This window comes from Euprymna scolopes, chromosome 21, assembly GCF_053919585.1.
Source record: "Euprymna scolopes isolate OS-2025 chromosome 21, ASM5391958v1, whole genome shotgun sequence".
Classification (NCBI taxonomy): Eukaryota; Metazoa; Mollusca; class Cephalopoda; order Sepiida; family Sepiolidae; genus Euprymna; species Euprymna scolopes.
Genome location: NC_136502.1, coordinates 57,948,316 through 57,962,834, shown reverse-complemented (window position 1 = coordinate 57,962,834; position 14,519 = coordinate 57,948,316). Strand labels below are relative to the sequence as shown.

The window sequence follows — 14,519 nt, the reverse complement described above, 5'->3', positions numbered from 1 at the left end:
AGCAAATATATGAGAAGGCTGTGTTTGAGGGCTATGGTAAAGCAGTGTATGGAAACAGTCTATGTAGTAAAATGAATAACAATGACAATATTAAAGAAATTTCAATAATTTTTAATTACACATTTAGTTCCAAACATAGTTTGTTGCACAAGATGGTAGGAGAGTGAATTCCCCAAAACATTTGAGAATATATCTCGTCTTCAAAGGGGGGATAGGAAGCGTAAACAGATCTCAAATGCGGCTACATTTGTTGTGTCAGCACCGGAACTTGAATGGTAGATGCTAGCGTCAGTCCCGCAGTTAAACCAGCGCCCATATTTGTTAGCTCAGTTTTGAGAATATGGGTTTTGAATTCAATGAGTCTTAGATGCTGTCTAAAGTTATTATAATTTTGTTTTATTTATGTTTTAATCGTTGTTATGTGTAAATTGTTTTCATTTAGAAGTGCCATGTTACATGCATATGTGCATAAATCCAAAGCGGTAAAGGGGAGCAATCTGTGCTAAGAAATGTAGCTATTTCCCCTTGTACATAGACCGTTTCTATACACTGCCCTCGAACACTGCTTTTCACACTTCACACAATACTTCAAGCAAACTACAAAATCCTCCTCAAATATATATATATTTATTTTTTTAAGTTTGTTTTTGAAATGTCGTTACTTTCAATGTAGACTGTTTTCGTTTAAGGGGTCTAGATTGTTATTTTAAAACCATTCACCGTTAATTTGGAGTTAAGCTCAATGTGTCTATTTAATAGGTGCAGAGCATATATAGTGTAAAATTTTGTTGAAAATTCAAAGACTCACGTTTTCTTTTTTATAACCTTCGTTTATTTCCTGGATTTTTCCATTACAGCTGTTTCATTAATGAGTTGGCAATTTTATGATTTATGTTTCCATGAAAATATCCTGTCCCCACCAATTTCTTCAGATGTTTATCCATTAGAGTTTTACAACAAATGGTATATTTTTAACATGCTGAACATCATATTCAGGTAAAAAGATTTCCACAGCCATGCTTCCTCACTTCCTCCATCTTTTGGTGTTATGTAAAGATAGTTTTCCGTTTTAACCCGTACTTTCGTATTTTTATTTTTTATTTATTAATTATTTATTTTTGTTTTAATTTTCCCTGAGTGACCTCCTCTGCATCGGGTAATATAATACAAATTCAAACACTAAGCAAAAAAACAATATTAAAATAAACACGCAAAAATATAGGAATAAAATTATATAAAATTATATGATAATTGGAAAAAAACAAATAGGAAAATCAGGGAAAATTAAAACAAAAATAAATAATCTCTATATAAATAAAATGAACTCATTTTTTCCCGTCTGATTTTGACATTAATAGGATTAAAAATCAAGATATTTCATGCAAATATAATATGCACAAACGGCAGAACAATATCTGAGGTGTGTTATAGGCTTATTATTTCTCAAATTCCTCGATAATCTTAGATTTCTATACTTTTTCTGCTGAGAAGTCACGGCCAAAATCGGTTAAGATCAATGGAAGTGGTAAAATATTTTCTCTCTAATAAATTCCTCCTTCCCCTGCCACCACTTAACACCGTTTGGGGATCGTTCACAAGGAACAGTTGAGAAGAGAACACCGGTTCGGCTTCGTAGTTCTTTCATGTGACATTATTTAAAATCACTAAACTAAGCTGCAGTGCTCTGTGGCGTAGTGGTTAGCGTGCTGGACAATTCACATTATATTTTCACGTTCGCTCCGACCTACCATAGTCGTTTTTTTTTTGTTTTTTTTTTTCCTAAACAACTGGAATGGACTTTTCTTGGTGGCCGAACTGTTAACGTTGCAGATGTTTTTTTTTTTGTTTTTTTTTTCACACTTTATTTTCCTACTTTTACTCATGACTCCGGGTTTGATCCTTCCTACTTACCTACCATAACATTTTTTAAAACTTCCCCCCCCCCCGTCCCGGAAACAAACACTCGGGCAACGCCGGGTACCCCCGCTAGTTAATAAATAAAAAATAAAAATACGAAAGTACGGGTTAAAACGGAATTTCATGTCCAGCATGTTAAAAATATACCATTTGTTGTAAAACTCTAATGGATAAACATCTGAAGAAGTTGGTGGGGACAGGATATTTTTATGGAAACATAAATCGTAAAATTGCCAACTCATTAATGAAACAGCTGTAATTGAAAAATCCAGGAAATAAACGAAGGTTATAAAAAGAAAACGTGAGTCTTTGAATTTTCAACAAAATTTTGCACTATATATATATATATATATATATATATGTATTATATAATAAAACAAATGTAAAATTGGGCATGCAAAATTAACCTAGTGGATCATGTGACACACAAAATATGACACCATCTAGAGAATGAGCAGTTTATGTCCATTTAACCTGTTGCATTTTATGCCTTTATTCATATCTGATAGACTGATTGCATGCAAACATCAGCAGATTGTGTAAATGTCAAAAGTGTTAAAAAAAAATTCCATTAAAACTTTGCCTCTTTTATTTATTTATTTTTTTGTTTTGATTTTCTGGATTTCTTGTGATATTTTCTGTGTTTACTGTTTCTTTGATAATTGTTTTTATTTTCATGATTTTCAGTTCTTTATAACAATTCTCATTAAAGAATTTAAACCATTTCTAATTTTATGCTATGTAGATTCTTGTTATTTTGTAACTGAATGTAGTCAACCATAGTCGAGGGCGACCCAAAAGCTTCTTTTTCATTAGCTACTAGTGAATTATAAAGGAGGCGCCATTCCTTTCCCAGAAGTACTCCACTTATCCTTGATCCTCACCTTATAATACTGAGTATTTAGTAAAGAGGCATCAAATACTAGTATTTTAGTTTTTGGTATGATTTGACTAAGGATTGAATCTCATTCTCGGTTCAGTAGTGAACACTCTTAATATTATGCCAAATTGGCTGGTTATTGTGTAGACAAGAATTAATTTTTAAATAAAAATGAACAAGTAGTTCGGTTTTATTTAAGGTAATAAGTAAATTTTAACTTTTGAAGAGAAGATAACTCCTGCTAAGGATTTGCTTAAGCTGATGAATAATGGATATATTTAAAGTTTTAAGAGAGAGAAAGGGAGGAGAAAACTTCAGTCAATTTTAACATTCAAAGGGAAGCTAACATAAACCAATGAATAATGGATATTTCAACTTTATTGATTTTAATGACCACATGTTTAGGTAACCCTTTGAGGTGCACGTGTTAAATTACCTCTCTTCTCAAGGGAGGTCTAATGTCTCACAAGTCGTAGTCAAATAAAATCAATGGGTTAATCACAACTCAACACAAATTCTACCTCATGACTGTTTGCTCCTCCCATGATCGAGACACTTGAAATTAATGTTTCAAAACAGCACACACACACACACACACACACACACACACACACACACACACACACACACACAAAATTATTGAATTTGAAGAACCCTTTATTGAGATGTTGATATTGCCTTCTCTTCTGCCAGTGGCAGAGAGGGGTCATTCTGAGCTACGAATATATGCAGACCTTGGCTTTTTAGTTTATCATCTTAAGACATCTTGTGTTTGCATCAAAAACTTTCAACCGACTGCCTAATTCTCTCACTCTTTGAGCCATGTGATGTCATGCTATGTCAGTTTCTGGCTACTAGGTTTAAGTGACATTTGAGTATATACTTATTGACCTGATAACCACAATATTCTGTGTATATGTGAACGCCCCCCCTCCATACACACACACACACACACTCTGGAAACCAAAATCAGATATATACTAGCAACGTACCCAGCAACTATTTAACGCATGGCTTCCAGTTTGTGAGGGTTCATGAATGAGGGTCGGAATGAAAGAGGAAAAAGGACAATCATTATGAAATAATTTTCTACATTAATTTAAAATAAATATTTCATTCATAATTTTATTTTAAATATGAGGCATATTTTTCTCGTTTATTCATATAAATAAAAATTTGCCTTTTTATTTGCAATTTAGAAATAGATCGCTTGTTAAAAATCAAGGGACATTTGAACACAAATTTATAGAGATCAACTTTTGAGTAATTTTGATACAAATTTAGTTTTTAAATGTGATTGTGAAAAAACAAAAACAAAGACAAAATCAATTTGCTTTATTACTTGCAATTTACAAATAGATCACAACTTGTCAAAAATAAAACCATTTTCTCAAAAAAAAACAAAAAAAAAAAAACGTTTTGAATATAAATGTTAAATATTTTCCCAGGAAATAAAACAATATTGCAAAACAAAACTATTTAAGTTAAAACCAAACAACCATTGCATTAAAAGCAATAATAAATAATAATTAATAAATTGTTTGTTTTCAAAACAGTAGGCAAATTAGTTAACTTTGTGACTTAGATTTTTAATATAATGCTTATGTATATACATAAGCATTATATTTAAAAAAATGGTGATCTATTGTGTGAAGTTGAATCAAAATAAGATCACTTTCACATTTTTTCATCTCTATAAATGTGTGCATGTATTCTTACATAAATGGCTAGTCAAAGAAAAACGTAAAGTGGCTGCAAAGAATGAAAGGTAGTACACAATCACAAGTGTATTCTTTCATTGGCTAGTATAATTATAGGGAGGACTAACTTGGATATGATCTAAAGGAGATCACCTGATAACTTATAAGCCAGCAACTCAACTATGATGTAATTATATCACAATAGTAATTTTCTGTTGTCTCTTAATGTTTTACTTCCAAAGTTTCTGGAATATACTTGACAAAAACAAGAACAAAAATATGCCCTTCAACTCTAACCTAAGTAATCAAGAATGCTGAAGGATTTTAGTCAAGGCCCTAAATTTGGCTTTGCCTTATATAAAGGGATCACAGAGCTGTATAAAATGGTTGTAGTAACAAACTCATTCCTAATAAGATCAGAGGTTACATAGATTGAAACGTGAATATAACACTCAAGATGAGAACAGTAGTCCGAATAATCCAAATTATCAATCTTCATCTGAGAAATTCTGAAGCAAAAATGTGTTTGTTTTCTCTGAAATGCAAAATAATATTTTCGTCTACATAAGATAAAATGAAAATCATATTTACATTTTTCTTGCAAGAATTGTTATCAAGAATTTAAATTTAATTTAATTTCTGTACATGTAAAACTTTTGCCTTCAGTTTCAAAATGTTATGCATTGATTTTTTTCTTTCATTTCTTTTATTTTTTACACTCTTTTCCTCGGTCTCATTATCCTTTTCACTATTTCTCTTTTCTCATTTTATTTCACATGTTCTTTCTTTCTTTCTCATATTTGTCTCTCTCTCTCTCTCTCTCTCTCTCTCTCTCTCTCTCTCTCTCTCTCTCTCTCTCTCTCTCTCTTTATCTTTTTGTCTCTTTCTCTCTTATCATTATTGAAGTATTTGTGAGCTACTTTCTTATTTTCCTTTGAAAATATTTACCTCAGTCCAACCATATTTTTTTTGTTTTCAGAAACATAAATACAAACATAAGTGTACAAAGTCAATTACATCGATTCAAAATAAGAAAACTGAATAAAAAGTAAAATACAGATATTTGGCTAATGTGTGTATACTTATTAGCATGGCTCTTGAGTTGGAGTTTAATAGTCAAAACAAATTCATTGCTGTGAAAGCCAGACTTTTTCAAATTTCAGAAGTCAAGTATTTTTGCTATAACTCTATAGCTTAGCTTACATCTTTATACATCTTATTAATTTAACTCAGTTTAACAAAAAGTATTGTGCTATAGATTTCTTGTACCTTTTGCAACTAATTTCCTTTTCTAGGTGAGGAGTCAATTAAAAAATATCTTCCAACAAAAATTGCTGCATCTTATTATCAGTACTCTACTTTTAAGATCGGGGGGGGGGGGGGATCTGACTCTGACACTTGAAAAAAAAATGATTGAGAAAAAATTACTGATTTTTGACTCCAACTTCCCCACCTAAGAGGTTGGGATCTCAACTGAAAGAAATCTGACTTCTAGGTCAATTTAAAACAAACTTTTAAAAAATTCTTGAGTTTCAACTCTAGATTAGGTTTTAGCTAAAAAAAAAAAAAAAGTCAGACTCTTGTAAAAGTTACCAACTCTGACATTTGATCGGATGTCAGAGTTAAAAATACCAAATCTGTTTATGCCGTTACTGATCAAAAGAATATTAATCTTGAAATTTTTTATGTATATTTTTATTTTATTTAGACCCGAGTATTTTGTTTATTTTGTTTTTTACTTATTTTTTCTTTTTACCTTATTTTTTGTTTCTATATCAGGCCACCTCCTCCACCTCTATCTCAAACAGTCACAACACGCTCTCTGGGGGGCTCGTCCCCTCCTGTGCCCCCTTTCCCTGTTTTCCTCAACCTGGACGAGCAGCTTCTTAAGCAAGGTGCTTCTACCACCTTGAGTGATGGCAACTACAGCTATCAAACTTCTGAATACAAAACGAGCTCCTCAACAACATCCACATTAGACAGAGACAACACCATAGGCAGGGGCAATGGATTTTCAATGCATGATGGACACATGTCTGCATTTGCACCTTTGCAGCCAATGCCCCCCATGATGGCCATGCCTAACGTAACAGATCATCAACAGTCTGTGTCATCCCAAAGTTACTCAAAAACTGAGTCCAATCAGTCTAAATCTGAGTCCTTCCAGCAAAGCCAGCAATCTAAAATGGAACATACTGAACAGTATGCAGCATCTTCCTCATCTTATTCGTCGTCATCTTACTCGTCGTCCCAACAACAGCATCAGCAGGTGTCACAACATCAGCAAGTGTCCCAGCCTCCCCTACAGCTGATGGTAATGGACCAGACCCAGACAAGCCCTCCTTTTCCTTTACCCCCTGATTATGAATCGCGGTCAGCCGAGCAGGGCTACATTTATCAGAAGATTGGGAAGAACGAACCGCAAAATGGTACCAATGGCAGCCTGGCATTGTTGCAAGAGAACCAGGTTGTCAGTTCTGGACAGGAAGTGCCAATTTTGCAGCAGTTTGAATCAAACATGTCCGAGCAGCAGAGTCAAGCTTTGTCCGAGCAGCAGTCGTCTGTCACATCTGAAGTTACAGAGAGGTTAGATATCTTTAAAACAAAAGAAATGTAAAACCACTGACTAATGTGAAGAATTGCATGGTGGTTTTTTGGATGGAGGATTTTTGAATTTTTGGCTTTTGTTTTTTGTTTCTGTTATTGGCCACTTTTATTTATATATTTTTTTAATTTTAATTATTTTTGCTTTTATTTTTATTTATATATTTATTGTGATTGGTGTGTATATAATTTTCTTTTCAACTCATAAACTCTTATTTTTACCTTTCCTTTCCAACCTGCCCCCACTTTTTAAAAATTAATTTTGGTTGGTTTATCATAACAACAACTTCATTTGTTTGTTTTTATTTGGCATACATCTTTTCCTGGGATCAGATTTACTTGCAGTCTATATATCAATTTTCTTTCTTTTTTTTTTTTTTTTTTACTATTATATCTGTCTCGTATCTGTGTTTCTGACAGGAAAAATTAAATGCATTTTTACAAATCTTTCATAAATTGTTAACATGACTGTATTTTGAATTCTTCTCTGAACCTTTCAACACCAAATAAATATAGCTAGTGTGTGTGCGTGTGTATATATATATATATATATATAAATCTACACTCTACTGTTTCACAGTACATTAGTGTAGTTAAACACAGTGAACATATTAAACTCAAGATTAGAAAGCCATATGCCATTCACTACCAATTACTTGTGTCTGACTTCAAGCTATAGTGAAGAGGTGCTAGTCATGTTGGTTGGGGTATTTACATTGAGGAAATACAAATGCAGTAAGTTCGGTGGAGGCATATGTAAAACAAGTACAGGAATGTGACAGGCTTGGAAGACGGTGCGAGACCTATTAGGTTAAAGATTTAAAAAAAAAATTTGCACCTTATCCAAGGGGGAGAGTCTAGTGGTTGGTGTACCAGCCCAGATGTGGCAACAATACTCCAAGCGTGGACAAATAGTGGTTTTATAAAGATATAAGATACTGGCAGATATGAGACATTTTCTAGTCCAGTAGAGGACGCTTACTTTTTTGTAGCAAATGTGGTAGTATCTTCTATATATTCATTTTAATTCATGTTGCTTGCGAATGTTGGGCTGATTATTTAATTTTACTAGAAGAAAGATGTCTTCCTAAATCTTAGGTTTGAAAATAAAACTGAAAGAAAAGACTTTATCGATTTTATTCAAAGAATATGTGTCATTATTGAAGGTTGTGTTAATTCTCCTGAAAATACAAATGAGATTTTACTGTTTTTAGGTTATGATATGTAAACTGCCTGAAAAAGTCGACGATAAAAAAGAAATATCTCCCCCAGTCCAATATATTAGATTTTAGATTAAAAATGATTTTCGTATATAAATATAACCTAAAATGATCTCCCGCATCTGAATCAGATGACGTTTTCAAGGACAGTCCTTAAAAACACTATCTTATCTGAAAGTAAGTGATCATTTTCCATTAAATTTATATGCAAAAGTGATCCCACACTTTAAAGTCTAAAGTTTTAGGAATTTTTTCCTTTTTACCAGCAACTTTTTCAAGCTGTTTACGTGTAATCACCTAAAGTAGAATCTTTTTTTATTTTTGTGAATTAGCAAAGGATGCAGAACTGCAGTTTTATCAAATATATTTTAACTGTTTAAGTTGATGACAACAAAATTTCTTTCGTAGAATTTACATTAACAGAATAATTCGATTTAACATATATATATGAGTTAAATTGAATTCCATAAATTGAATCACTCTATGCAACATATTAGTGATGGGACGATTCCAATATTCCTATTTCTATACTAAATTCTTGATTCCGATACAGTTACAGATTCTTTATAAATATTGAACTATAAAGTTATTATATTTTCATGATTACTGTAAAAATACATGTTAAATGTGCAGATACTTTCTCTAATGTCTCCATTTGTGGGGATCTATCAGTTTCAGTTTTACTGGTAGTTTAAAGTCAATAGATATTCATTATTTTATCGTTATTATCAGCAGTAGAAGATTTTGCTTCAAACAAAATCAAATAAAAAAGCCAATTAAAAGAATTGTTTTTTGGTATTGGAAAATTAACACAAATTTTTCTGATACTGATTCCGATTAGTCCAAAAGTTTTAATTTTTGTGATTCCTGATTCTGATTAATTGTCCCAACACTTATATATAGGTTAAACAGAATCAGTCCTAAGTATACATAAATTTATATAATAAAAAACAAACACCTGAAATAAATGTTTGAAGACATTAATAACTTGAAGCATATAAAAAAAAAGACATTCGTGTGAAGTAAACAAATCCATAATTATGAATCAGTTTTCCTTAAATATGGGTTTCTATTTTTTTTTTTTTTTCAATCTTCATAGAAGATATTAGCGGCTTTATCAATCCACAACTTGTTTCTTCCAACAATGTTTAACTGAAACTTTCTTTAAACCCTTTCTATTTACTTCACATGATTAAACCGAACCAATCCGTTATCTATTCTCGTCTATGGGGGGACAAGTGAAACTACCCTAAAACCTCATCAATTGTACCAAATAACATTTATCACCACAAATTTCACTTCATTATGTTCATTGTGTGCATTCTTTTTTTTAACTAATAACTAATTTGCCTTATATAACATGATATAAACTTAGTTTATTCAAAATACATTAGATTTTTAAACAATTATTTTTGTTCATTTCGAAAATATACATATTTATGTTATACAAAATTTACCAAATTGAAATTTAGACTAGAAAAAAATGATTGGAATGATGATTTTTAACATTTTTTTATACAAATATACATATTTCAATTATGCATTAATTAAATGAATACTGGAGACCTCTTGCTATTTCATTGATTGTGGTGTGTTATGATGAAGCTTTTTTGTGAAATGTGCTTATTTACAATTGTTTTATTTTTAATGAACTAGGATTATATCATGTTAAATGTACATACTTGAAGCTACTATATAAATCTTTATGCAAACTTATAGAAATTTATATAAAATATATATTTTTGACAATTGAAAAAATTTTCAAAACCTGAATATATATAAGATATTATAGTTGTTTGCAGTTGTTTTTTTGCAAAACCTGCTGACTTGACTAAGTAAAAGTGATACTAACAAATGTATACATCTTACAATAAGTAGAACTTGTGAAAATTATACTTAAAATAAATTACTCATAGAAAAGTAAATATTCTTGTGTTTGGTAACAGTTATTTGTCTATTTGCTGGGGGGGTTTTTTCACCTCTTTCTATACTGCACAATCACCATAAAATCTTAATCTCAATTAATTGTTATATGGAAAGGAGTTTTTTTGGGTTTTTTTTAACCTAACATTTAGTGTATCAAGAGACTGATTTAAAAATAATGTATTTTTTTCCTTTTCTGCTATGAGTATTTTTTGTGTGTGTGATGGTGCCGTTTTGCAATGCATCATTTTTTAACATCGGTTTCGTTTTCTATTAATTTATCTTATTTTGGTTTAATTTCTCTTTCAATATACGTGTGTGTGTATGTGTGGAAAAATGTTTTTACAAATACTTTCTCTATTTTTAATTGACCAATTTTTTAAGCTTGGTGATTGTTAACAATCAAGAGACAATATTAGGCTACATTCTTCTGACCATTTACTGATCATCTCAAAACAAAGACTTTGGCACATTTATACAAACCATTTCATTCACATAAGAACATCTGACATTAGTATGCCAATCTAGGATTTTTCATCTATGGATTCCTTAGAAACCAAAGTGTTCTTCTTCATAAAAAATACACAGCAAGGTAACAAACAAAAATCATTGGAGTCTATAAGTAAAAGATCCTGCCCTTCTATGGACAAATGGTATGTAAATATTTACCAAAGTTTTTGTTTTCAAAAGATGATCAATAAAATAAATATAATCTTGGTTACTGGAATGTAACCTAACACACACACACACACACACACACACACACACACACACACACACACACACACACACACACATGAATGAAAACAAAGGGATGTAGTGTTTACCTGATATACACAATGGTAAACTTCAAACTAATATAAATACCAGTATTTTTATATAGAAAATTTAATCCCAACTGAATTAAAAAAAGCTCAATACGCAATAGAGAATAGAGCTTATTATAAGAGAAAGAAAATTAAAACAGTAAGTTGAACTTTACAATCAAAATTTATTGTTCGACTGAATACTCCAAAAAACAATTTACGAATAAATTTTGATTGTAAAATTCAACTTACCGTTTTATTTTTCTTTCTCTTATATTTATATATATATATATATATATATATATATATATATATATGGATTTTTTTATACAAAAATTTTTGGCTATGTATGTGCATACATATTTCAACTATGATCCTTTTCAGAATCTAGCTTTTTCAGACCACTGACAGATAGTGTGAGGAAACTAAACCATATACTTGTAGCTGAAATATGTATGCACATATTTAACCAAAAAATGTTTGTATAAATAAAAAAAATATAAAGTACAACTGTACTGGTTATTGAGCACTATTTTGTAAACTGTAGCTTTATGAAATTAACGACTCTAGAAACATATATATATATATATATATATATATATATATATATATATATATATATATATATATATATATATAAAAATTTTAGTTATTCAATAAATTTAAAAATTTATGACGTGAAATGGTTAAATTTCAAATCAAGATTTTTATTATTCTATGTAAGACAAAGAATACATTTGAAATATTATAACTCCTATAGGATTTCGATGTCTTCCATCTCTTCAGAGGAGAAAATATTAGCAAATAATTATAATGGTTTACACCTTATTTGCTAAAGTCAGTGAGACATAGAAAATCACAATTAAAAGTTATTTAAAGTATTTAAATATCATAGAGTAAGGGAAGCTAATGAAAAGGATATAAAAATTCATATCCAAATTGCATGGTAAAATCCGAAGTGAATGTCTTTGATAGCAGTGTGGGAAAGAGATCCAAACTGTATTTTGAGTAATCCACATCACAAGGTAATAGTCCGAAGTAGGCATTTTCCTGGGGCAATTTTCTTTGTTTATATAATGAATTTGTTTTATAGGTCCGGTGGATCTGTTTATTAAGAAACCTATAATTTAATATATTTAATATTTTTATAATCATAGAACATAGATTCAAATTCCACTTCAAAATAACCTTACATTGTTAATAAAATAAAATAAAACCGCTTTCAGTAGACGAGCTACGCAAATTAAGAGAAACTGAACTGATATGAAAAAAGAAAAATGAAAAATAAAATGAAAAGGATAAATAAATAAATAAAATAAAAGTAAATGAAAGAAAAGAAAATTCTTACCCATAATAAATTAGCGAATATAAGAGAAGATAAAATAAAATAAAGGGGAAGGGAAGGAAATACATTAAGGAATAGAATAATAAAAATATTTTGATTTGAAATTCAAACATTTCACGTCATAATTTTTAAAATTTATTGAATGAATAAAATTTGATTTATTTGCTCTAGCTTGTATATCGAGCAATTTTTATTTAGATGGGATAGTATTTATAGAATACTACTGCCAATAATATTTAGTAAGACTTATAATCACGGGTTTCCATACCAGTTGATTGTTAATTTTATTCTGATATATATATATATATATATATATATATATATATATATATATATATATATATATATATATATATATACACACACACACACACACACACACACAGAGTAATCTCCTAAACTAGTGAATGGATCATTATAAAATTTGAGATATATATTCTCGGCAACGCGGTACATAACATGGGTACATTATTTATTTTATTTGTTTGTAAATATTAACATTGCAAAACCTAGAGGGTAACACCCTCTATACTTGCATAACAAACTCAACAATAACAGATGCAGATGATCAAAACTTCAAATACACTCATTTTCTACTGTTTTAAAAGTTTGCTTTTTTGAAATTGTTTTTATGGATTACATTTTTGTAAGTTTCAGGAAAAAATCCATCTGCAGAAGAAATGAAGAAAGGCAATATAAAATCGAACTAGTGAAAGAAAAGAAAAAACACACAAGGCTATATGATATTGAGATCATATGTATAAACCATTATTTGATTGGGGTAGTCTTCAGAAAAATGAGACGATCAGTAGAGAGTAATTACCTCCCTTAGACTACTGATTTTCAAAGGGAAGTAACTCAGAATTTATGTTTCTGTTTAAAATTATTATACGAATCGTATACATATAATTTACTGTAGTGCTTAATATTTTTGGGTTTAACTCGTTCTACTCTGATTGATTGAGATTGTCGAACTGACTTCCTCATCTTGGTTGTTATAGTCACAACGTTTCGGCCGTTTTGCCCTCCGGCCTTCATCAGGTGTTTTTTTTTGTATCGAACTGGGAACCGTTTGTTACGAGTCTCGAACCCAACCCTTTATTATTATTATGGGGGTACCGTGTTCGGACTCCAGCTCCAGCTCTGTTTTGAATGTTACTTTTCATTGCCTTCGTTCAGGATTGAACTCAGCACCTTTGTGTAACTGTAAACTTTGATACAACGTCTAGGACCACTCGGCCATATTTGACTAGGACTCTCAAAATACAGACAATTACTATACTCTTCTGTCATGAAGACCTAAAAGTCGGACAAGGCGGTGATTGAATGAAAATTGTCACCATTCGTAAAAGTTCCGACATGTTTCTTTTCATGTAATATTTACTGGTAATCTCCAAAAATACCGTTAGGGCTTACAACATGGCCGCCAGAAGAGTCAACAAAAAACTGCGAATAAAATATATAAAAATCGTAATTTCTGTTTTTAAAGTGGGTTGTCAATTTTCTTTATGAAATATACTTCCAAAATAAACTATTACAGTCGTTTAAAACATAATAGAAGTATTACGTTTTATTTTTTAAAAACAATGTTTACAAAATGTCTACGCACGTTCGTGGACATTTTGTAAACATTGTTTTTAAAAAATAAAAAATAATACTTCTATTATGTTTTAAACGACTGTAATAGTTTATTTTGGAAGTATATTTCATAAAGAAAATTCACAACCCACTTTAAAAACAGAAATTACGAGTTTTATATATTTTATTCGCAGTTTTTTGTTGACTCTTCTGGCGGCCATGTTGTAAGCCCTAACGGTATTTTTGGAGATTACCTATTTACTTTTGTTTACTTAAATATTGAAAATAAATATAATAGATCAATTTTTTTTTTCAGACTTGTTTCTTTGTAACCACTTGTTTATCTATTTCATTTACTTATATATCGAAAAAATATATTTAATAGATGATTTTATTGGGTTTATTTTTTAATGTTGCAAATATTATCGTTGTATTATTTTATGTTCAAATTGGTGTGTAAATCACCGACATTTACCGCTTTTATTATCATCACTTCGTGTCTAGCGTAAAAATGTGCATGCTTTTTACGGGAGCCGTTAAATGCTT

At 30.4% G+C, this 14,519-nt stretch overlaps 1 protein-coding gene across 6 annotated transcripts in view; it reads left to right on the top strand.

Annotated features, from left to right (window-relative positions):
- The window catches only part of LOC145242393 (uncharacterized), a 717,261-nt gene that overhangs the window by 642,583 nt on the left and 60,159 nt on the right, over positions 1-14,519 (top strand). For 5 of the 6 annotated variants that reach the window (XM_080105416.1, XM_080105417.1, XM_080105415.1 and 2 more), the window contains one exon: positions 6,277-7,083. The exons of the other annotated variant lie outside the window; for it this stretch is intronic. In XM_080105416.1, coding sequence (XP_079961542.1) covers positions 6,277-7,083 — 807 coding nt within the window. The remainder of the gene's footprint in view (positions 1-6,276; positions 7,084-14,519) is intronic. 6 annotated transcript variants of the gene reach the window in all.